The following is a 25843-nucleotide window of genomic DNA, read 5'->3' on the forward strand; positions in this document are numbered from 1 at the left end:
GCAGGCATGACTTCCACCTACCAAAGAGATGCTGCCCTGGACAACTTTTCAGCCTCTGGGTCTTTAGCATACTGGAAGCAGTTTCCAATAAGAGGATAAAGTTCTGACCCGGCAAGCCTGGAGGGGATCACACACCTGTCGCAGTGTGGGCTTACAGGCAGCCTCTGTATTGGCTGAAAAATGGGATTTAAAAAAATAAAAAAAAATTCCCCACTCCACCTTTCCTCAACTTGTTCAAAAAGGTGGCCTGTGCACCCAGCATTCAAATGCCAGGAAACAAGGTGAATCATCATCATGTACTATATTTTGCATACACCCACCTTGTATGAGCAAGCTTATTCTGCACTGACGACCAGCTTCTGAGAAAAGGAAAGGTGTGGATATGGTAAAGGGATATGATCCCGAGCAACTTTCTGTCCGCACCCATCCCAGATTTGTAGAAAAATCCATTGGGTGGGGGAGGGGGAAACTAGAAACCCTAGGCCATTTTCTCAGTTTAGATACCAAGTGTGTTTCCCTTCAAATGCCTGCCTTAGTAAATGACTTGCACTTGTAGTCTGGGAAGAAATTGGAAAGGCATCCTCAACATGGAAGGAAACTGCCTCCAGTTAAAATATTGGATCATTGGATTGAATAGCAATAAGCATCTGCAACAAAAATGATTTGGTTTTGGGCATCCTTGCCTCGTCTCAGTAGTGTGAGGTGGCTGTAGTATCCCAACTGCCAAAACTGAGAACTCATCACAGACCAGACTGAGAACTTGGTATAATTCACGTGAGACAATGACTGAGTACTTGGACAAGTATGAGCTGATCAAAAAAAGTAAGCTTGGATTTGTGAAGGATGGGTCATGCCTGACTAACTTAGTTGCAATTTTTGGGAGATCAGGAGCCAATGTAGGTCAGTGAGGTTTAGGGGTGATGGTGTGGTATCGGTAGCAGAGTTTTGGATGAGCTGAAGTAAATGGAGGGTGCAGGATGGGAAGTCATCCAGGAGTATTGGAATAATCAAGATGGCAAATGCATGGATCAGAGTTTCAGCAGCAGATGGGCTAATGCAGTGACGGAACCACACGATGTTGTGGAAGTGGATGGTGTTTCTGGTAGAGGTTCTGAATCTCTGCTCAGTCGAATAGGATGCCACAGTTTTGAACCTGAGACAGGGGCCAGGAAGGGGTTGGAATTGGTGGCAAGGGTACAAAATTTGTGGTGGGGGCTGAAGACTATGGTACCAACCTTCCCAGTGTTTAACTGGAGGAAATTGCAGCTCAATTAGGACTTTTTTTAATGATGCTGTAGAAATGCAAGCTGTATCCCTAGTCAGGAGCAGCAACTTTCCTCTGATTTTCTAGTGTTGGTACGATTTTCAACTAAACCACATGCAGCTATCAACAGGTGGACCGGACAGACCACCTGGTGTCGACCTCTGCACCGGCTACAGACACGACAACGGTACACACTGCAAAGTCCTCCTCACCAACATCTGGGGACTTGTGCCAAAATTGGGAGAGCTGTCCCACAGACGAGTCAAGCAACAGCCTGATAGTCATGCACACAGAATCATACCTTTCAGCTAATGTCCCAAACTCCTCCATCACCATCCCTGGGTATGTCCTGTCCCACAAGTAGGACAGACCCACCAGGGGTGGGCGGCACAGTGGTATACAGTCAGGAAGGTGTGGCCCTGGGAGTTCTCAACATTGACTCTGGACCCCATGAAGCCTCATGGCTTCAGGTCAAGCATAGGCAAGGAAACCTAATGATGAGCACCTACTGCACTCCCTCAGCTGATGAATGAGTACTCCTCCATGTTGAACACCACAGCACTGAATAGCAAGGGCACAGAATGTACTCTGGGTGGGGGACTTCAATGTCCACCACCAAGAGTGGCTCGGTAGCACCACCACTGACAGCTGACCGAGTCCTGAAGGACATAGCTGCCAGTCTGGGCCTGCGACAGGTGGTGAGTGAACCAACAAGAGGGAAAAACCTACTTGACCTCGTCCCCACCAATCTACCTATCACAGGCACATCTGTCCATGACAGCATTGGTATCAGTGACCACCGCACAGTCATTGTGGAGACGAAGTCCCGTCTTCACACTGAGGACACCCTCCATCGTGTTGTGTGGCACTAGCATCGTGCGAAATGGGATAGATTCAAAACAGATCCAGCAGCTCAAAACTGGGCTTCCATGAGGAGCTGTGGGTCATCAGCAGCAGCAGAATTGTATTCCATGACAATCTATAACCTCATGGCCTGGCATATCCCTCACTCTACCATTACCATCAAGCCAGGGGACCAATCCTGGTTTAATAAGGAGTGTAGAAGAGCATGCCAGGAGCAGCACCAGGTGTACCTAAAAATGCAGTGCCTACCTGGGGAAGCTGCAATGCAGGACTACATGCATGCTGAAAAGCAGAAGCAGCATGCTATAGACAGAGCTAAGCGATCCCACAATCAACAGATCAGATCAAAGCTCTGCAGTCCTGCCACAGCCAGTCATGAATGGTGGTGGACCATTAAACAACTAACGGGAGGAGGAGGCTCCATGAATATCAACATCCTCAATGATGGTGGAGCCCAGTACGTGAGTGCAAAAGACAAAGCTGAAGTATTTACAAACATCTTCATCCAGAAGTGCCAAGTGGATGATCCATATCGGCCTCCCCCTGAGGTCCCCACCAACACAGAAGCCAGTCTTCAGCCAATTCGATTCACTCCATGTGATATCAAGAAACGGCTGAGTGCACTGGATAAAGCAAAGGCTGTGGGCCCCGACAACATGCCGGCTGTCATGCTGAAGACTTGTGCTCCAGAACTAGCCGCGCCTCTAGCCTAGCTGTTCTAGTGCAGCTATAACACTGGCATCTCTCTGACAATGTGGAAAATTGCCCAGGTATGTCCTGTCCTCAAAAGGCAGGACCAATCCAATCTGGCCAATTACCACCTCATCAGTCTACTCTCAATCATCAGCAAAGTGATGGAAGGTGTCGTCGACAGTGCTATCAAGTGGCACATTCACCAATAACCTGCTCACTGATGCCCAGTTTAGGTTCCGCCAGGACCACTTGGCTCCAGACCTCATTACAGCCTTGGTCCTAACATGGACAAAAGAGCTGAATTCCAGAGGTGAGAAGAGGGTGGCTGCCCTTGATATCAAGGCAGCATTTGACTGTGTGGGGCATCAAGGAGCCCTAGTAAAACTGAAGTCAATGGGAATCGGGGGGAAAACTCTCCACTGGCTGGAGTCATACCTAGCACAAAGGAAGATGGTTATGGTGGTTGGAGGTCAATCATCGCAGCCCCAGGACATCGCTGCAGGAGTTCCTCAGGGCTGTGTCCTAGGCTCAACCATCTTCAGCTGCTTCATCAATGACCTTCCCTCTATCATAAAAGTCAGAAGTGGGGATGTTCGCTGATGATTGCACAGTGTTCAGTGCCATTCGCGACTCCTCCGATAATGAAGCAATCCATGCCCACATGCAGCAAGACCTGGACGACATTCAGGCTTGGGCTGATAAGTGGCAGGTAACATTCGCGCCACATAAATACCAGGCAATGACTATCTCCAAAAAGCGAGCATCTAACCATCGCCCCTTGACATTCAACAGCATTGCCATCGCCGACTCCCCCACCATCAATATCCTGGGGGTTACCATTGACCAGAAACTTAACTGGACCGGCCACAAAAATACTGTGGCAACAAGAGCAGGTCAGAGGCTGGGTATTCTGCGGCGAGTGTCTCACCTCCTGACCCCCCAAAGCCTTTCCACCATCTAAAAGGCACAAGTCAGGAGTGGGATGGAATACTCTCCACTTGCCTGGATGAGTGCAGCTCCAACAACACTCAAGAAGCTCGACACCATCCAAGACAAAAGCAGCCCGCTTGATTGGCACCCCATCCACCACTTTAAACATTCACTCCCTCCACCACCAGTGTACCATGGCTGCAGTGTGTATCATCTACAAGATGCACTGCAGTAACTCGCCAAGGCTTCTTCAGCAGCACCTCACAAACCCGCGACCTCTACCACCTAGAAAGACAAGAGCAGCAGGCGCATGGGAACACCACCACCTCCAAGTTCCCCTCCAAGTCACACACCATCCTGACTTGGAAGTATATCGCCTTTCCTTCATCGTTGCTAGATCAAAATCCTGCAACTTTCTACCTAACAGCAGTATGGGAGTACCTTCACCACACGGACTGCAGTGGTTGAAGAAGGAGACTCACCACCACCTTCTCAAGGGCAACTAGGGATGGGCAATAAATGCTGGCCTTGCCAGTGGCGCCCACATCCCATGAACGAATAAAAAAACATACATGTTTTTAAGCTCTGAAGTCTGTTCTAGTTTTTTACCAACTGAACTGTAAACAAATGCTACACCTTTAATATGTCTTAACCTAAATAGCCCCTATTTATCTGTACAAATCTTTCCACTTCCCAAATTAACTGTCCTTTTGATCTGAGTGAGATTATTTAGAACAAATTAGTGACAAATTATATTTACTTTTTATAGTGCCTTATCACATCACAGCATCTCAAACCACTTCCCACAATGAATTACTACTGGAGTGTAGTGTTATGTAGGCAAACATGACAACTGCCTGTGCCAGCAGCACCCTGCAGACAGGAAAAGGTGAATGACCAGTTAATCTGTTTCTTAGTGGTATTGGTTGAGGGAGGATTGCTGGCCGGATCAGTGGGAGGATGTCCTGCTCATCTTTGTATACATGGGATTTTTAAATGTTTATCAGAGACATTTTTCATTTTATTATTCTGGAAAGAATCTGAACCTATGTCTCAAAGGTGAAAGAATAACACTCTAATCCACTGTAGCATCTTGGTTCAATCTGTGTCTTTATTTTGTGAACTATTGCTCCTTCTATTTGAAATAGTTCTGTAAAACCAGAAATCCAATTTGCCCTTTCCACAGTGTTTTTTGACCTGCAACTTTGCTTTTAAACATGTGTATTTAACATGGAGAGGAACTCCATACATATCTCTCTTTTGCAGTGTGCTGCCCATTATGTTTCTCTTGTAGCCATCTAGGTCAATACCCCACAATTTCACATCGGCCTTTACTCTGATAGTTGCTGCTCCTACAGTTCCATAAATTAGTGCAAGTTCTGCAAAACTACTACCCTCACCAATGCTGGTCATGTCTGCTCTGCTCCTCCACTCCATTGAGAATATTACCATTAATTTATCATTCATGTTTAAATGTATTTGCCATATATCTTTCCACTGCCCTAACCTGTGCTCTGAAGTATCATGCATTCTTCCTCATAATTTGTCATATCCTTTAATTCAATATTGTCAGCAAATTTTGAAATCATTTGCTCTAAATCCGTGTCAAAAATCGCTTAGCTCTGCCAATAGCATACTGCTTCTGCTGTTTAGCATGTAGGTAGTCCCGAATTTCATCTTCCCCAGGTTGGCATCTCATTTTAGGTATGCCTGGTGCTGCTCCTGGCATGCTCTTCTGCACTCCTCATTGAACCAGGGTTGGCCACCTGGCTTGATGGTGATGGTAGAGTGAGGGATATGCCGGGCCATGAGTTTACAGGTTGTGGTGGAATATAATTCTGCTGCTGCTGATGGCCCACAGCGCATCAATGATGCTCAATTTTGAGTTGCTAAATCTGTTCTGAATCATTTAGCATGGTGGTAGTGCCACACAACACAATGGAGGATGCCCTCAGTGTGAAGATGGGACTTTGTCTCCACAAGGAGTGTACGGTGGTACAAAATCAATTGTGTATGGAAAGCAAGATATGTCCCAACACAGATCCCTGGGTCACACCATAACCGATATCTTGCCAATCAAGAAACATCCATGTGTGCCTAATCTTTACTTTAGAAAAGCGCAGACTTTGCGGTGATCTGATTGATGTTTGTAAGATGATGAAGGGAATAGATTGTGTTCCAGTTGACAGTTTCTTCCAATTAAATAGGTTAGGAAGGACTGAGGTCACAATTTTAGGTTGTGTAAGGCTAGATCTAGGTTAATTATCAAAAATCTGGAACTCCCTACCTAACAGCACTGTGGGAGTACCTTCATCACATGGACTGCAGTGGTTCAAGAAGGCAGCTCACCACCATCTTCTGAAGGGCAACTAGGGATGGGCAATAAATGCTGGCCTTGCCAGTGACTCCCACATCCCATGAACGAATTTTTAAAAAGGTGGTTCTTTTTCCTGAGAATAGTGGACCTCTAGAATACACTGCTGCCACGTACAGTGGACGCCAATTCCTTCCAGCGCGAGCTGGACCTGTTTCTGGTTGGGGCAGACATCCCCTCTTGCAGATGGTGAGTACTTCACGGAATTCAGGGCTGGAGTGATCTCCTGGACTAGTTTTGATCACCTAGAAGGGTCGGAGAGGAATGTTCCAGATTTCCCCCCCCCCCCCAAATTATCCTGGGTTTTTTAATGTTTTTTTGCCTCTCCCAGGAGGTCACATGGTTTGGGGGGGGGGGGGGGGGGGGTGGGGGGTGGCGAGAGTGTATATATTGTGATACACACACACACTCACTCTATCTGAACCCATGTCCCGTATTCCAACAAAATTCCTGCTGTCTTCAGGCAGGAGTCAAAGTCACTGCAAGTGGGTTGAGGTTAAAGATTGCAGGGGGGGTGGGGGGGTAAGGAGGTTAGGGAGAGAGGGGGAAAAAGAGGGGACGCTCCTGGGGACCCACATTACAGTTGCAGACAAGGTAAGTATTGGATATTTAGTGAGGACCAAGGCATCCCTGTGAGACCAGGAGCACTCCTGCTCTTCCTGGCCCATAATGAACCTTTTATATACAAAAATACTTACCTCAGCCTCCTGTGACCTGAATCCCTGCTGCCAGCGGCTTTAGCTGGAAGGCCCCAAAACTGCTGGGAGGCCTGGTCCTAATAACATGTATTCCAACTAAACTAGCTACTCTCAGTAACCAATTTAAAGTGGCCACAATACTGGTACAACTACAATTCCCTCCCACCACCACCACCCCCCAAAAAATGTAGAATTCATTAAAAATACTGTCCTAGTGAAAGGACATGGCAAGAGAGCCCCAGGTGGGCAGAGGAAACGCTTCAAGGACACCCTCAAAGCCTCCTTCAAAAAAAAGTGCAACATCCCCACCGACACCTGGGACTCCTTGGCCCAAGACCGCACAAAGTGGAGAAGCATCCGGGAAGGCGCCGAACACCGAGTCTCTTTGCCGGGAGCAAGTGGAAGCCAAGCACAAGTCAACCCACGCACTCCACCCACCCGCCCCTTCAACCACCATCTGCCCCACCTGTGACAGAGACTGTAGGTCCCGCATTGGATTTATCAGTCACCTAAGAACTCATTTTTAATGTGGAAGCAAGTCATCCTCGGTTCCAAGGGACTGCCGAAGAAGAGGAGGAGCTGGAGGGAGACAGTAGAAATAAAGAAGTGCCCTTCCCAAATAGAAGACTATTGTTCTTTCAGCCACGAACCCAGGACAGTTGAAATAAAAAATAGCCAAACTTAAATGTTGACGACAGTTTCAGTGTTTATTCAATAAGGCCACTCTTAAAAAGTGATCAAACATTGGAGTTTGGACCAATTTCTGGAGGTGAATACTTTATGTACACAACATATAGATATTGTTTTAAGCCACAATTTCCAAAAAGGCACAGTTCATTGAGAGACACTAACCAGCATCAGTTTTTAGCTTATATAGCATCACAGATCTAAAGCATTTGTTTAACAGCCATCAATGGTTTCACACTGGTAGATAAACATCTTTGAGATATGAGCAAGTTCTTCATACTTTAAAAAAAAAAAAAAATCTACAGAATAGTTTATTAAAAAAAAAACTGCAGATTCACTAAGTGTTTAAGTAATCTATGCAATAAACATTTGGCTTCAATACTGCCAAAAGTGTAACATCTCTTTACAGAATATAAATCAAAGTGTGTTTTAAGTTAAAATATAGAAGTATAACCAAGTCACAGTTGTTTGTAAACTTTTTTCCGCAGGCTTATAACTAAACCCGTCACATATTGCACTGCACCAATGAAAATGAGGAATTCATTGGCTAAAATGAATGAGCCCAATTTAAATAAATTAAAATACAAACGCAAAATACAAAATGACTGAAAAATTCACTTGGAGGGTCCTGAAGTATTACACAACATAAAATTTTAACATTTGTCTGAATTTCCATGTAGTTTGATTTCAATCTTAGTTTTCCTTTATTAATCGTATTTCCTTTGTTACCAATTCAGTGATTTTAAAACAAAGTCAAGCCAAATGGTAAAATTCAGAAGCATTTCCTCCACATAATGCATTTTACAGTAATAACATTTAAGTCTCAAACATGCTGAATCACAAAACCTAGTAAATCAAATGTAAATAACTTCAAAAAGCAAGATTATACAAGCTTCTTGTGTTGTTTGATCAAGAAATCACACAGCTGCACACTTTTCCCCTCCCAGATACCGGTAATATAAAGAACCAATTTTCTTTGCTGCGAGTGACCTGGTGACCAACAAGCTTAAATCCTCAGTGCAGAGTATGCTCAAGTCACAACATGCAATAATCAGTAAAACAGTAGAAGGAGCAGAGAGGCAAAGCATTCGGTTGGGTTGGTGCAACAAACTAAGAATTTTAGTAAGTTTCCAAGAAGTTTAGATTTCTTTTTAAAAAAAATATAAAAGTGAATTGTGAACGCTTCAGGTGATTTGATGTGAATCTTATCTAGACATTATTATATTTTTTTAAAGTGCTAAAAATATACTAACCTAGTAGCTTTGCAACATTGGGGAATATGCCTTTCAAGCAGTGAATGCACTAGATTAATTTAGGTTTTTTAGGGTTTTCTTTATAAATAAAAAGTGCTAAACAATCTTGCTGCTGAAAAATGTATTCCAACCATTCCTTTCATTAAAAACTGATCTCACTAAGCTGGTTTATGGCACATAACTCCTTTATGGTTCAGATACAAACTCAACATCCGATTCTACTAAAATCCATGCTCAAAAGCCTCATCTTAGTAACCAAATTTATATTCGCTTCCTCAAACCATTTTCCTAAAACTATCTGAAGTTAGTTTCTCCTACTGGCATAACCCTAGTCAAACATTTTCATGAGTTAGGGAACTACAGTCAAGCAGCTTCTATGCTTAGAGGCTATCTTGAAGTTAAAACAATCCTTTACTATGGATTTTCCCGCAGACTAAAAGAAAATAGCATCTTAAACAATGCTTGAATTTTAAGTGAAGCCTGAATAAAAGCCTCTAAAAACAAGCATAGCAACTGTCTATTATGCAACAATCAGGGGATGAATGGCTCCCCAAAAGGGTGTGGGATTCTTATGGAAGGGGGGGATGCCAATAATACAGCGCTATGGAAGCATTCATGGGGTAGTCGGGAAATCATGATCAGTCTGTCCATGGCAACAATGTGTCCTTCATGTCTCAAAGTACTGCGGAAGCCACATCAAAACGCTCCATTCCTAGTCTCCACAAGGCAATTCCAATTTAAGTACAGTACTAGGATTGATAGATGTGTTAAATCGACTCTTGGTGACAAAAATTAAAGCCATTGTACTGCTGTGCTCCAATTTCTGCATTTAGGTTAATATATAACTGAGAACTAAGCAAAATGTAGATTGCTAGTGAAGCATGGCCATTAGGACTGCTCACTATAGTCTGTATCAGCTTTACACCTAGTCAACAGTGATGGCCATTTACACTCTTCTGGGACTAAAGCCTCCAGTAGAAACACTACCAAATCGTGAATGCAGCAGAATGAGTTGTAGGATTGAAATTTAAACACTGTACTTCTTTAAAACTATACAAATAAAAAGAGATCTCCCTCTCCACTAATCCAATTTTACTCCAGAAATTAAGGTGCATCAAACCTGAACACTGCAAAATTAAGTTTGTTTGTAGGGTTTAGGAACCTTTACTAAATATGAAATCAAAGAGAAGCAAGAGATGGCCATTACGAGCATAAAGTGAATCATTATCTAATTACATCCTCCTTCATCAGTTCAAATCACAAAGGTTACAAGGTTGGAAATGGACACCCATCCCTCAGATTACCAACAAAAACAGATTCCAAACACAACTGAATTATTAGCATGATGAAGACAGTGGATAACCAATGGGTGCCTTCTGGTGTACAATCTGGATCCATGGGATGCACCTTACAACTCAACTGTTTACTGATAAAGGTTAGGTAGTGGCACAGATCTAACAACATAGGGCAAATAAATTTATAGGGACAAGCATGGATTTTCCTTTGTTAACCAAAGTCCCATTGCACAACAAACAAGATCCGCATCACCTGGAATGATAAATGATGCATGTATAGTGCACCTTTCAAGTCCCCAGAGCATCCCAAAGAACTTTACAGCCAATGAATTGCTTTTGAAGTGTAGTCACTTTTGTATTGTAATAAATTTGACAGGCAATTTGCACAGAGCAAAGTCCCACAGACAGCAATGTGATAAATGACCAAAGAGTCTGTTTTAATGATGTTGGATTGAGGACACCAGAAAAACACCCCTATTCTTCACAAAATGCCAAGTGAACTTTAACATTTGCATGCAAATGGGGTCTTGATTTAATGTCATCTGACACCTCCAATACACACAGTAATGCACTGTAGTGTCAGACTTGAACCCATAACCTTTTGACTTAGATGGGACAGTACTATCACGGAGTCAATGCTAGCACAAATGTTTATCTTCAGCTCTTAAAGCAAAACATTTTTATTTCCCTCCCCTCCATCTACTGTTCTGGGTGTGGACTGGCTGCATTGTCACTTTATCCAGGGGGGCACAAGATGCAGTTTGTTGAGGCAGCAGAAACTGAAATGAGAAAAATGAAGTAACAGTTATGAAGCTGCAGGCTCTTCTCAGCCATTGATATGGCAAAAAAAGCCAAAGACCAATCACATCTGATCCAGAAATCTGCAAAAGTAACCTCCATAGAGTAACTGTGCAAATAAATCATTTTCCGGGTCACTTATGGGATGTCTGCATCTAATCGCAATTCAATTTAGTTTTGGGTGGGAGGAAGAGAGAAAGTCATGATTGTTAAGTGACGTGACCTGTAGGCTGATGGAACTTGCCTCGGAGAGAATCAATAAATTTCCACTGCCCTAATGAATGAGACATGCACATTTAGATCCCTACAACATTGACCTTATCTACAGTAATTAAAAACTTCACTTGTGTTTTTAAAATTAAACCAATAAATTCAATAAAGAATGATTACATATAAAGTCAATATTTGCCTGAACCCCACATTCAACTATCAAAAATTGAATGAAGTACCTGTATGCAAAGATTTTTACACCATATTGATCACATTTCAGAATTTAAAAACTTTTAGAAGATCAACAGTAAAAAATAGCTGCAGTGTTATTTTCAGAACTACATCCTACACACTGCTTCACTGCAAGCTGTAGCTCTTGAATAGAAGGACACTTCTTGTGAAGACTGAACAAAAATAGTTCACGGTTGAGGCACTTAATCTGAAAAAAGTCATTCCTTTTTGGTGCACACTATTAAGGTTCTGCAGGAGAGAGAAAAAAGGAAACCATGTATTAGGACATGTCTTTCTAAAATTATGGCTCATAAACCAGAATATGTCCATGTCCAGACATCAGGGTGTCTAAATATTTTACAGCATTGACCAGCCAGAGCATTCCTATATTCCTGCACACAAGCAACAGCACATTAAGCATAAAAAACAAGTGATCCAAATTTAGAACATAGCACTACTAGGTTTGTGTTACAGGTTTAGGGTCCGGTTTTAGATATTCTCTAGGGTACTGCAGCAAAGGTCAGAGCATCTCAAGTTGAGGGGTGTACTTGTACTTCCAAATATCTAATTTTACACTAGCATAGTCCAACAATTGTATCCCCCCCGCCCAGAGTTTTGAACCAGATATTTACATCTTTCACACATGTTCTCGCATGCCTCTCCAAACTCTTTGAAGGTAGACCAAAAAAAAAGCACTTGACAGGATGAGGCCAGATACACATTGTTAACCTGCTTGATTTCACAGCAAGTGAAGAGGACAGAACAGTTATGATCTGACACCATTAATTCAATCAGTACAACTTGTCTTTGCATTATAATATAAAATAATTAAGATGCTATGCTTTGGTTGTCTTACTTGACTTCAACAAAGTAACTCCTAGCAACCCCCCTTAATGTTAACTTCTAAGCCTGGCCTTTGCTAGACCCAACTGTCTGTGCCAGTCTCTTAAAATATATAAACATTCTCTTAATCTTAAACAAGGCCTGCCAGATAACCCTGTCGACTGCCTGGGAACAGGCAATCAACATAATGGGTCTGAGGTGCTTACTGATTATCAAGACTGTGAAGGCACTGGAGAGGGTGCAGAGGAGATTTACCAGAATAGTTCTGGGGATGGGGGATCTTAGCTACAGGGACAGCTTGGAGAAGCTGGATTTGTTTCTATTAGAGCAAAGGAGGTTGAGGGGTGAATTGATAGAGGTGTACAAGATTATGACGGGTTTGGATAGGCTAGACGGGAAACGGCTGTTCCCACTAGTTGATGGTAAAAATACTAGGGGACACAGATTTAAGAAATAACAGCAGAAAATGCTGGAAAAACGCAGGCCAGGCAACATCCGTGGAGAGAAAATAGAGTCAAAGTTTCGGGTGAACCCTTTGTCAAGACACAGATTTAAGGTTTTGGGCAAGAGATACAGGGGTGGGGAAAAACTTTTTTTTTTATATATATATAAACACAGCGAGTGGTTATGACCTGGAATTCACTGCCAACAGAAGCGGTGGAAGCGGAGACACTCAGGCCTAGAAATTCAGTATAGCCACTTTTGGGGCGGTAAAGTTGGGCGGTCGCTAAAGTTAGCGCCCGCCGGAAAGTGCAGGTCAGTTCGCCGAAATTCAGTAGATTTGGCCAAGAGTTTGGGCGAGCGCTGAAACTGGCGTTGCACTCCTATCTTTAGGCGCTAAGCCGGCGGTGCGGACTGATAACGCCGAGGCCGGGCGCAGCGCAGGTGCGGTCATGTTTTGATTGACAGCAGACACCCTGACACCGGCCAGCTCTTAAGGGGGAAGGGTCGACTTGGTCTGCAGCCACGCCCTGGATAGTGGAGCCCTGCAGCTAGGCCTGAACACGGCTGGTGGACCCAAATAGCGCCTGAAGCCATGGAGAAGGCCCGTGAACGAGCGCAGTGCTTCTCCCAGCATGCTTTGAGGGTGCTGGTTAGGGGGTTGGAAAGGTACAAAGAGATCTTGTGCCCGGACAGTGGCAAGAAGGCTCCCAGGAGGCAGTACAGGAGAGCCTGGAGGAAAATCGCCCACAGGGTGTCAGTCAACAGCGATGTCCCCAGGACTGGTGACCAATGCCGCAAGAAGTACAACGACCTCACTCGGATGGTGAAGGTGAGTACCCTTTCCAGTGTCCTCCTCATCCTTGCATGTGCACCTCACATTATGGGCAAAGGGACCTCAAAGGCCTAATGGCCAGCCCTCCTCCCGCAGCTATGGCACTGGCATGATCCTCAATAGCACTTTCTGCACTTAACACACTGGCCAAGCTATTCGACCATGGGAGGCAGTGCACACAACAACAGGCCACCACACTGGCCAAGCTATTCCACCATGGGAGGCAGTGCACACAACAGGCCACCACAATGTACTTAGAGGCCGTCCTCTCTCTTGCAGGCCAAGATGGCCTGGAATTTGAAGAGCCAGAATGTCACCAGGGGAGGCCGTGCCCAGTTCCAGGAGCTCAGTGAGCTGGAGGAGAACGTGGCTCGACTCATGCGTGGCCGGGTGGCTGGCCCTGTTGCCATTGGAGATGCCGACCCTGTGCTGCGACCCAATGGTAAGGACATGACCATTTGGACCTCTCGTTCCCCTAGCGCATCAGATCTACATCCTTTGCCACTGTCTGACCAATGCGCTGAATGCCACCACTCATGCCTCCCTCGCTGACGCCCTGTCCTCACTCTAAAGCTACTCTTGTGCCTTCCTGCTTTCAGCTGGTGAGGAGGAGGTCCTTGAAGCTGAGAGTGCCAGTCCCTCGGAAGAGGACGACGACGAGGATCAACAGGAAGGCAGCACATCGGGCGAAGCCTCATCCGCGCCAGGGGATGGCAATGGAGGGGAGACGTCTTGCCTGGAGGAGAGCCAGGGGGAAGTGTTGCAGGGGAGGCCAGTTCCTGGGCCCAGTGGCGTCCAGGCACGTGGGAAGGGTCGGGCAGAACAGCGGCCTTCTCCCCAGAGGGGGCAAGTGTTGCAGGGGAGGCCAGTTCCTGGGCCCAGTGGCGTCCAGGCACGTGGGAAGGGTCGGGCAGAACGGCGGCCTTCTCCCCAGAGGGAGAGTCCGGCCTCCAGTCCGGAGACGGTCCTCGCCCAGGAGGTGCGCCTCCTAGATGAAATGTCCGCGGATTCTGAGCGCCGCCACAAGGAGTTCATGGGGGTTGTGGGACAGTTGCCTCAGGCCATTGAGTCCCTGGCTCATAGTGTGGCCGCTTTCGGGGACTCACAGGCCAGGGGTGTCGACCAACTCGCGGCAGCACAGGCCAGGGGTGTCCAGCAACTTGCGGCAGCACAGGGGTGTCCAGCAACTCGCGGCAGCACAGGACAGGGGTGTCCAGCAACTCGCGGCAGCGCAGGACGCGAGTTCATGAGTGGTGCTGTGCAGACACTCACTGATCTGATGCGGGCACAGACCAGGGCAGTTCGGGCACTCACTTCTGCCACACTCGCTGTGTCGCGCAAGTATCGCCAGGGCACCCGCCGCCCTGCTGCAGCACAGCGGTCTGGCCTCCACCAGATTGCTGCGCTTGCTGCACTGCCAGCCCGGCCGAGTGCCAGTGTCTCTGGCGACCAGCGAGCGCCTGGCATCAGCCAGCTTGCCCCCATTGCTGCAGCCGCCACTGCAACTCCCCCAGCCAAGGTGCGATGAGCTGCTGCAGAGACTGATGCTGCCCAGCCACAGCTGCAGCAGTCAGCAGCCGGCCCCTCCAGGGCCGACCCAAGGGCATCTGCCGTCACGCATTCTGCCCCTCAGGAGCCTTCCCCCAGCCGTGCAACACCCACAGGGCCCAGGTTGAGGCGGAGCAACAGGTCGGGCAGGGGCCGCACAAGGACTCGCCCTCTCGACACACCCAGTAGAGTGTGTTGGCAATGGTTTTTTTTATATGGGGGTGTTTGTGTTGTGGGCGGGGGGGGGGGGGGGGGGGGGCTGGGCTTATTTTGGTAAGGCCGAGGATGAAGGCCAATTGGATGGGCAAGTTTTGTTATTCCTCCCCAGGTTGTGGGAGCGAGATATTTTTGTGACTGTTTTTTGGGGGTCTTGTCTGTTTTTCTGTTTCATGTGGGAAGGGCCCTGAGTTTGTTAAATAAAGCTTTTTATTTATTCAGCTTGTCCAGGTGTCATGTTTCCAGCGGTTGTTGCGTTAAGCGGCTGAGGGCTTGCGGAGCGCCTGCATTCAGGTGCGTTCATTGCCACAAGCCATTCCCTGACAGGGGGCCTAGAAGTGTCGTTCAATAAGCCGCCGGCGGACGGCCCTTGGACCTTGTGGCTCCCTCCTGGGCTGGTACTCCTCCTCCTCCTCCTCCTCATGGTCCTCCTGCTCGTCCTCCTGAGGTGGTGGTCCAACGTGAGGTGGCAGTGCCCGAGTCCTGCGGATAGCCAGGTTGTGCAGCATGCAGCAAACGACGACGAACTGGGAGACTCTATCCAGCGAATACTGTAGAGATCCGCCGGAGCGATCCAGGCAGCGGAACCGTTGCTTGAGGACGCCAATCGTTTGCTCTATGATGTTCCTTGTGGCTTGATGGCTTTCGTTGTATGCCTCCTCCGCAGGGGTCCTGGGCGCGCGGAGCGGGGTCATGAGCCATGTACACAAAGGGTAGCCCTTGTCCCCAATAAGCCATCCCCTTGGTGGAGGCTGTGCCTCGAACATGTCAGCCACAGTAGTCTGGCGCAGGATAAATGCATCGTGGCTGCTTCCTGGAAAGCGGGCATTGACAGCTAGGATGCGCTGCCTGTGGTCACACACCAGCTGTACATTGAGGGAATGGTAGCCCTTCCGGTTGCGGTAATTCTCGGCATTGTCGATAGGTGCCCGCATAGCCACATGCGTGCAGTCAATGGCGCCCTGCACCATGGGGAAGTCCGCGATCCTGCCAAATCCGACTGCACGCTGCTCCTGCCTCTCTCGGGTCATGGGGAAGGAGATGAATTGGTGTCTCCTCGCGAAAAGGGCATCGGTGACCTGCCGGCTGCAGCGATGCGCGGCGAACTGGGAGATGTTCGCTATGTCCCCAGCAGCGGCTTGGAAGGAGCCGCTTGCATAAAAGTTCAGAGCCACCGTGACCTTCACTTCCACCGAGAGAGACGTCCTGCACATCAGCTGTGGACGCAGATCTCTGTGAAGCAGCTGGCAGATCTCTGCAACCACCTCCCTTCTGAAGCGCAGCCTCTTAACACAATGCGCGGCAGTCATGGTGAGATAGGACACCTGCTGCCGGTATTCCCTGAGTGGGTAAGGCCTACGTTGCCGACGCCTGATGGCCCCTCTGCGTCTAGGCATGGCTGGCCCTCTCACACAGCGTCTGCGAGCCCTTCGCACATAATGCTGGAACTGAGGGTTGGAACCCCATACAGCCCCCATAATAAACTTGCAAACAGTTAAATCACAATGATTCAAATTTCCAAGCTCTGGCCAGAAGCCAAAAATACCTCTCCTACGTTGTCCCAAATCAGTAAGCTCTGTTCCTTGGTCTCTGTCCAGAAATCCAAAGCACTGAAGTCATTGCAGCAAAATGGCTGGGCTTTATAGGTCAGTGTAAGTGCCCTTTAATTAGCGCTCCCCGAGGCCCACAGGGCCTCTGTTGCGTTCCACTTCAGTTCTTAACAGCGCCACGCCCACATTGGCCGGGTGCCACTGAATTTCCGGTTTGGGGCGCACAAACAGCGTTGCACGACGAAATGACGTCATAAGCTGCGCGCGCAGCTGAGCGGGCGCAAACACTTTGCGCCGGCGCTAAATGTCAACTGAAGTTGGGCGTAGGCGCAGATCGTTCTGCGCCCGGGCGCTAAGTGCCTAGCGCTGCAAATCTACCCCTCTTATGGCGTTAGCGGCTGGCGAACGCAACTGAATTTCTAGGCCTCAATGTTTTCAAGGGAGACTGGATAGGCACTTGAGGGAAATAAACTTGCAGGGCTACAGGGAGAGCGGGGGAATGGGACTGACTGGATTGCTCTACAGAGAGCTGGCATGGACTCGATGGGCCGAATGACCTCCTTCTGTGCCGTTATGACCATGACTATGACAAGCTATTGAATTGCATATCGTTTACAATTTGTACGGAAGGTTAATTTTAACAAATCATCCTAATGCTTTTTTCCCCAAAAAGAATATAAAAAGCTTTAAAAACCCCAACATTTAAAAGTAATTCCCCATCCCTTCCCCTATGCTTTCCGTGGGGGGGAAAAAAAATCCCAAAATGAGTGCATCAGTCTTGTCTACCTAGTTTCCACATGGAGCATTCAGTCATCGCAAAAATTGGGGAGCTATTCTTGTAGAAGGATACATACAATTTATCTACCATAAGTAAAAGGAAATGCAATTCTAATTTGGTCATTTCTGTACATCTATTAATATATGGTACAATAGCAACCGAGGGACACAAGGGAATGCCAGTCAGGTAATGCTCACATGGGCAGGAAAACACATTTATGGTGGTGGTGGGGGAGGGAATGAATTCAGAGGGAAAGAGAAAATAAAGATTTGCAATTGGGTTATAAAACAAGTCAATTGTAAGTTTAATTGATTACTGCAAAAAAAAAGGGATTACAGCTATCCGTACCTCATTCAGTACAAGTGACAGCTTCAGGGATCGTTGGAAGAGGAGTTATACGATGGTAACTGTGAAGTTGCCTAGATGTGCATCTTGATACTGTCCACATGAGCTTTTTGTTACTAGGTCTGGAGCACCTGGATGATGAATACTCTGCGAAACATTTTGCAACAAGTTCTCTCCAGAGAGACAAATCTTGGTCACTTATCTGTGCAAAACAAAATATATAGTTATAAAACTAGAATTTTCCCTAAAAAAAAAAGTACAGCAGCAGAAGCAACAACAAATATTGATATAGCACATTTAACATAGTAAAACATCCCAAGGCACTTCACAGGAGCGTTATCAAACAAAATTTGACATCAAGCCACATAAGGAGATATTACAACAGGTGACAAAAAGCTTGGTCAAAGATGTAGGTTTTAAGGAGCACCTTAAAAAGGAGAGGGGTGGAGTGGATTTGCAGAGCTTAGGGCCTCAGCAGCTGAAGGCACAGCCGCCAATGGTGGAGCGATGAAAATCAGGGAAATGCAAGAGGCCAGAATTGGAGGAGCAGAGAGATCTTGGAGGGTTGCAGAACTAGGGAGGGGCGAGGCCATGGAGGGATTTGAAAACAAAGGAGAATTTTTAAATCGCGGTGTTGCCAGACTGAGAGATTACATCCAATTTTCTAAATCAGGCGAAGTGTAAAACTGGCGGCCGAGTCCCTATTGTCAGTTTTGCACTACAGCCCAAGAGGAATTTTACCCCCAATATCTTGACCAGTGTTGATTTCCCATGGTATTGCTCAAATTAAAAAATTGTTTCACAAATCCCTCCTTATAAAATATTCATCCTGTTCCACTGTTACAGTAGAAAGTTGATAAAATCCTTGAAAACAATTTTGCCAAACCCCTAGTTCCTTGGTATAGTTTCTCTAAAAAAAAGCAAGTACTCAATAGAATTATCTTCTATTTAAATCCTTAACTCATTACTTTAGAAGGAGCTAGATGAGCGGTTTTATTTTTAACTACAAGGTAACTGTGCAGCCTCGTGTCACGCGGCTTGAAGTAACACTATACCACTCACTTTGGAATGCTGCTGTAGACGCTCTATGGTCACCATTAATTCATGCAACTTTTGACTTTGGACCTCCAGTGCGAGGATCGACAGTGCCAATGTGGACCCCTAAAAAATTCACATTTTTCTTTAAATTAAAAAAAATTGAACAGTTAACTTTTTTAACAAAGTTTTTCTCACTACTGTCTAAACTTACTTTCGTCTTGGAGAAGACAAAGCGACAATTACAAGCTTTAAGCTGGGATTCGAGTCGCTCAAGAGTCAGCATCTTGTTCCTAAAGAGAGAGTCTGTCAGACAAGATTCTATTCCTCACATTAAACATAGTTGTACAATTTCTCTACACTAGTGGACTCAACTTTCATCAGTCCAATACAGCATGCAACATAGAGGAGAATTGTCCCTTTTATTAAAATTTCCCCTCTTTTTATCTGCACATTACACACAATCTACACATAACCCCTGGCTGAGAGCGAGCAAGTAAATGGTAGTCTGTGCAAACTCTAAGTCGCCACAAGAAGGTGTACAAGAGTCACCCCTGGGGCTGGGCAGGGTACATTACCCCAGGGGAAAGTCTGATCAATCTTCTGTAGAAACATCAGAGCCACATTAGCACCTCTCCACAACAGCACGAGTAAGATTAGGAACTGTGTATGTGAGAAATCGTGCTCATGATTGTTGACTAATCCACGTTGTATCAATGTTGAGATTTTAACACCCTAAATAACTCCTGCATTTCATTCTATCCAAACTTTTTCCCCACTTATATTCAGCAAGATGTTTTCACAGCAGGTGCCTTGACTGTCACTTATGCAGCAAGGTGCAGTTAATTAGTAACTTGCAGACCCCACCACAACCCCAAACTCAGCACAGAATTGCTAATATTGGACATTACCATTTTCTACATAACCTTCAAACTCTGTTCACAAAAGTACATACAACATATAGACCTAACCTTTAATTAGAAATCCCGATGCCTGTATTAAGACAGCATCTCATTTACAGCGGCACAGCAATATTTCCAACTCCCGTGTACCACTGCAAAAATCACAAACTGGCCCTGGGCGGACAGATCTAATACAAGGTAACCAAAATGATAACTCAAACCAAATTAATAACACTAAAAAGTCACCCATACCTTTCAGATACAGAACAGTTCAGAATGATTTGGTGATATAGTCGCAGAAAGTTCAAGGCAGTCGGAGCTTTCACCCTCCAGTGCAGCTTTTCCAGTATAATACTCTCCATCCTCATCATATCCGAAACTGTGAATCTGCATTGACTGATTCGAATCAGGTCACTGGCGAGTGGAATGCTGTGCTCCTCTTCAGTCACCTTCACAGCCAGGTAAAAGCAGCACAGGCCAACACAGCACAAATGTTTTGGCTGCACCTAGAATCAAAGATTATACGAATATACTTCACTAATCAGAGACAAACATGGTGCGAACAATGAATCTAGAAGTATTACAGCCATCTCAGCAAGTGTAATTCAAAAGATAAATATGTCCCAAGTTAGTGATTGTCTACGGTTTCCCTAAAAATGTCACTTTCCTTTGCATTTAAAAATTTTTTAGGTACTCCACAGACAACACGAAGAAAGTCCTCTGTGGAACACAAAAGAAAAGGAGGCATCTTATTACAGGCCTGCACCAGCATCTCTAACGATCTGTACATCACCAGTAGCCCCATAATTTAATGTTTTAACATCCAAGAATTCAAGTACGTAGTTAAATCTAATATATTAAATGTCTTGTGCATTAACATGCACTTCCTGCCAGTGTCACACTTTCCCTCATCACACTTTGTTGAGAACGCCCCCATTATCAAAAACACTATCCTCGGACTTGTTGTGAACACCACACGAGATCTGCTAGCAATGTGAAAAGTTATTTTAAATATTAAAACATTACAATATTTGCAGTCCAGCCCAGATGAGTCACATGCATTTGGGCCAGGCATCCCCAGAAAATTGGACATGCAGCCAGAAAAGGCACATTTTGGCATATATGTACCCAGGCAATTATCAAGCTGAATTGATAGCTCTGGCCTCACACTGGTAGAAAGTCTACACAAGCTGCAGTTCAGTCTTAACAGTAGGACTGTACCCATGATGCCAAAGGAAAGCTCATTCTCATTCCCAAGATAGAGTTGCCAGCAGGTTCAAACTGAACTCCTTCATTCCCTATTCCTGGATTGCATTAATTGGGAGCCTCCAATGTAAATGGTGACAAGAAGCTTTACAATGTATCTACAGTGCCAATGTGGTGTAATTTAAAAAAAAAATTCATTCCAGGGATGTGGGTGTCGCTGGCAAGGCCAGCATTTATTACCCATCCCCAATTGCCCTTGAGAAGGTGGTGGTGAGCCCCCTTCTTGAGCCGCTGCAGTCCGTGTAGTGAAGGTACTTCCAGTGCTGTTAGGGAGTTCCAGGATTTTGACCCAGCAACGATGAAGGAATGGTGATATATTTCCAAGTCAGGATGGTGTGACTTCGAGGGGAACTTGGAGGTGATGGTGTTCCCATGCACCTGCTGCCCTTGACTTGTCCTTCTAGGTGGTAGAAGGATATATTAATATCTGCAGGGGATTTAATATCCTTATTATAGTGGTCATAAAATGTTTTAGAATATCGAATGGAATGGTTACAGCACAGAAGGAGGCCATTCAGCCCATCAAGCCCGTGTTGGCTCTCTGCAAGACCACTTCAGCTAGTCCCACTCCCCCGCCCTTTCCCTGTAGCTCTGCAAATATTTTTCGTTCAGGTATTTATCCAAGTCCCATTTGAAAGCCACAATTTCTGTGGTAGAGTGTGAAAGCCTGAGGCCTGCTGCAAGCTCAGTGTGCTGAGCGCAGGTAAGTGCAGCGCTTAGGGTGCCAATTGTGTGCCCTTTAATTGCATGCAAGGCTCACTGGGACTCTATTTGCAATGCAAATGAGATCTGCATTGCATAATGTGGCTGGTGCAACAGTCACTCAACACATTGCTGAATTAAAAACAGAAAATGCTGGAAATACTCAGCAGGTCAGGCAGCATCTGTGGAGAGAGAAAGAGTTAATGCTTCAGGTCGATGACCCTTCGTCAGAACTGGATAAAGTTAGAGATGCTATGCATTGCCATGCAGAAGAAAAATAACTCAATAACCTCACCTTCATCAAACCTAAGAATCTATCAAGCAAACTGATAGCCAGGACAAATGAGTCAGTGCTAAAGCCAAAGAACTGGGACAGACTAAGGAGGTCCCTAACTTCAAGTTCTCTCAGTCGCACAGTCATCCGGATTCCATTTTCATGCGCTGATTCGATGACCTTCAAACCATTTATCCTTGGCTGATATTTTGGTTCTTGTTCCAAGTGTACATTTAGCTGGCTCACAAGTGCCAGGATTTCACTGCTTGCTCCTTGTGTTTCACTTCCAATCATCTTGAACAGAAGGTCAAAAACACACAATATTGTCACTTAACAGCTCTGAACATCCAAGTAAATACTGGAGTACACTTGTGATATACAAGTTTCACTTCTATACCAAAATGAGATCAGAGATCCAAGAACCTGTGCCTCCTATAAACACCCTCCTGGATTTGACTTGAATTCAACACAGGATAGCTTATATTGTTAATCTGTTCTCTACAAGCAGAAAGAGGAAAAGAGCTCACTTGATTTCTCAATCCAAGTACATCTTGCACAAACTGGCACCCATGGGCCAAAGGTGACCCATGAAGCCCAGGCAACTCAGTCAGATATGTGCTTATATTTCTAATTGGTTGATTTGTCCCATCTGAATTTTGCAGTTCTGGAAAGGGCTGGTCTTAATACTGTTCTCATTTGTGATTAAATCCAAAATCAGAGCAAGCAGCTCTATTTGTACTAGTGACTTCAGATATGCAAATCATGGGATCATGGCTTTAACATCCCCTCGGAGGCTCCATGGTACGCATCCATTATGGCCACAAAGACAAAAAGCTTGGAACCCCTGCTGTAAATCCTCTCGCCACATCCTAGGTGTGCATAACAGATTTATGTTCCAAATTATGTCAAGTGCTGCAGAGAAATGTTGCCAGCCTACTTGCTTCTGTGAAGAGACACAGAGCACACGCAGACAAGAATGTATATCTTACAAGAGAAAGAATTTGCAAGCAGCAAAATAAAGCTCTTCTACAGGACGACAGATGGTCATGGAGGCTGCGTTATCTCAATGTGTGACAAAGAATTTAGACAATGATAAACGCCCAAAACAGCTGTTAGAGGAATGGCATCGCAACAGACACCCAGTGCTAAGTAGCGGCACAAGAATAAAACTGCATATTTAAAGCAAATTCTAAGCATAAATTACATTATACATTTTTCTTAGTCGTCATTAGTTCTACTTTTAAAAACACACACTGGCGCAGCAAGCATATTAAATCCACCAGGCCAGAATGTGCCAAGTACGAAAGTGATACAAGTTTCTTTCCCCTCCACAATGGATTAACAGCAGTTAGCCATTACATCTGAACAGTTTAAAAAATACAAATTTGATGAAAATATAAGATACTAAAAATAGACAACAGGTCTATCAGCATCTGATTACAGAAAAAGCCACGGTTGCACATTGAGAGTTCTGACAAAGAAAGACTCGCATTTATATAGCGCCTTTCATGACCACTGGATGTCACATAGCACTTTACAGCCAATGAAGTACTTTTTTTGAAGTGTAGTCACTATTGTAATGTAGAAAATGTGGCAGCCAATTTACACGCAGCAAGCTCCCACAAACAACAATGTGATAATGACCAGATAATCTGTTTTTAGTGATGTTGAATGAGGGATAAATATTGGCTAGGACACCAGGGAGAACTCCCCTGCTCTTCTTCAAAATAGTGCCCTGGGATCGTTTACATCCACCTGAGAGCGCAGACTGGGCCTCGGTTTAACATCTCATCCGAAAGATGGCACTTCTGACAGTGCAGCACTCCCTCAGTACTGCACTGGAGTGTCAGCCTAAATTTTTAAGTGTACATACCCAAAATATTAATCTAACCTTTTCTACAGATGCTTGTAGACTTGCTGTATATTGCAGCATATGCAGCACTCTGGCAAGTTGCTTTAAGTTAGGTTAATCAACATTCTAGCCGGGTTAATTAAAAAAAGGTCTAAGCTAGCCTGAATAGAACAGAAGCAATGGGCCGCTGAACAGACTGGGATTTGTGCCGAGCAGACTGGCTCCTCCCCCACAGTGAGCCTCAGCAGTCACCAGTTCAGGGTCAGCCCCCGGTGCGGTGCGGCACTCGCGATATGCCCGGACTTGTCCCGCTGCCATCTTCAGGCCGGCGATCCGTTCACTTTCCAGCTACTTCATACAAACGGGCAAGAGTGTAGCAGGATCAGCAGACACCGTGTCGCTCAGCAATGGAACCGGGCGTTTCACTGAGATTAAAGTACAATCAGCAGTTACACTGTAACCAGAGAGTGTACCGGGACTCCAGCAAATTACTCAATACCAGTTTCCAAAAACTACAAGTGCAATACATATATACAGTGAATGCAAATATATAAACTAATACACAATGTATACATTTAATAGACATAATATCGAACAAACATATCTCCACCAAGCTCTGGTGCTGTAGATTACCAAAGCGTCTTTCCTTCGGTAAAATATATTAGATGAACTAATCTGAAATTATATTTTTTTAAATCCACCATTTAGAATATTAAATTACCTTCTCGACCTTCCTCGGTTCCCCGATTCACCGAAGCCCCGCACAATCACCTCCTTTTAAAGCCGCCGTCATGTCCCGCCCTTGCTCAACGCAAATTGGTCTCCTCCCCACCCCGGACTGCCCAGCCCACGATTTTAACACTTCCCACTCGCCAGTCCCGAAGTCAATCAAATCGCCATTTCCAGATCGGCTCAATTGCAAATAGGGGGGGGGGGGAATAAGCAAAGAAAGGGAACCCCCGGGCCCCACCGTTTAAATTAGTGAGACAGTGATGGGGAAATCTAACCCTCAGGTTCACTGGAGCAGGAGCCAGTGTTTGACTCCTTCCCGAGCGCCGATTCCTCCGCCAGGAATAAACCGCTTCACTCAGTTACACTTCACCGTTTTTAGTGTTTCAGTTTGCAACAACAACAAAAAAGTTCGTCTACAGTTAGGATCCAACCGGCTCAATCTTGTCTCGAAAGAGAAAGAGATCGTTATTTATATAATCTGCACTGTATATACACAAATACCGAAAGAAACGAGTGGAATGTTTTCCATTGACATTGCAAAACTAAGTCAAATATTTATAAAACGCCCAGATGTTTAACGTATTGTACTTGTACTCAATTTTAACACATCCAAGGTTACAAAAGGCCAGAAAATGTATTCATTTTTTTAACGTTTGCAGATTACACAACGGGTCAATTTCGCATTGACTAAACCTGACAGGCAAGTAAATCAAATGGAAAGTAAGACAGCTACAGTGGAGCAGTGGAACTGAATTGTGTAAATAACGGGTTACTTTGAATGGAACGCCAATCGTTTCAGTAACCAAAAAAAAAGTCAGACGTTACTTATTATTTGTCCAGCAAACTATGACAATAGCCGCATTAAACAAAAAAATCCTTTCAATGGTCACTGGTGTCTGCCAGCTGCACAGGCGGATCAGGGCCAAGAAACCACAGCAACAAACTGAATGCCACAGCTGGCTGGGTTTAAAACCGAATTGTTTAAATCCTTTACAGCGAATGCAATGCTTTAAACGACTCCACACGCTCAAGTTTGACAGAAGTTACTGGGCCAGCTAATATTTAAAGAGGAAGTGAGTATACAAAACAAATTTTGGTACTTCTTTTTAATGTGTCCAATTTCCAAAAATCAGGAAGGAGCTATTCTCAAGAAGCTTGACATTTCATGATACGTTGTGCACAGAGTGTTTGATTGAAGGTTTTGCTTCTGTGATTGCCCATAAGGCA

General features: G+C 45.3%; 1 protein-coding gene across 1 annotated transcript; it reads right to left on the reverse strand.

The window, feature by feature from the left end:
• Positions 1–7509: 7509 nt before the first annotated feature.
• On the reverse strand, positions 7510–24709 carry ccng1 (cyclin G1). The gene is made up of 7 exons (XM_085995750.1): positions 24606–24709; positions 22054–22326; positions 20043–20296; positions 19103–19181; positions 18916–19014; positions 17857–18055; positions 7510–11546 (listed from the first exon to the last, which is right to left on the reverse strand). The coding sequence occupies exons 2-6, from the start codon at positions 22324–22326 to the stop codon at positions 17858–17860; spliced, it is 903 nt and encodes a 300-aa protein (XP_085851876.1). The 5' UTR covers positions 24606–24709; the 3' UTR covers positions 7510–11546; position 17857.
• Positions 24710–25843: the final 1134 nt, after the last annotated feature.

The sequence above is a fragment of the Somniosus microcephalus genome, chromosome 8 (assembly GCF_052327205.1).
Source record: "Somniosus microcephalus isolate GS21.2 chromosome 8, FLI_Smic_1.0, whole genome shotgun sequence".
NCBI lineage: Eukaryota > Metazoa > Chordata > Chondrichthyes > Squaliformes > Somniosidae > Somniosus > Somniosus microcephalus.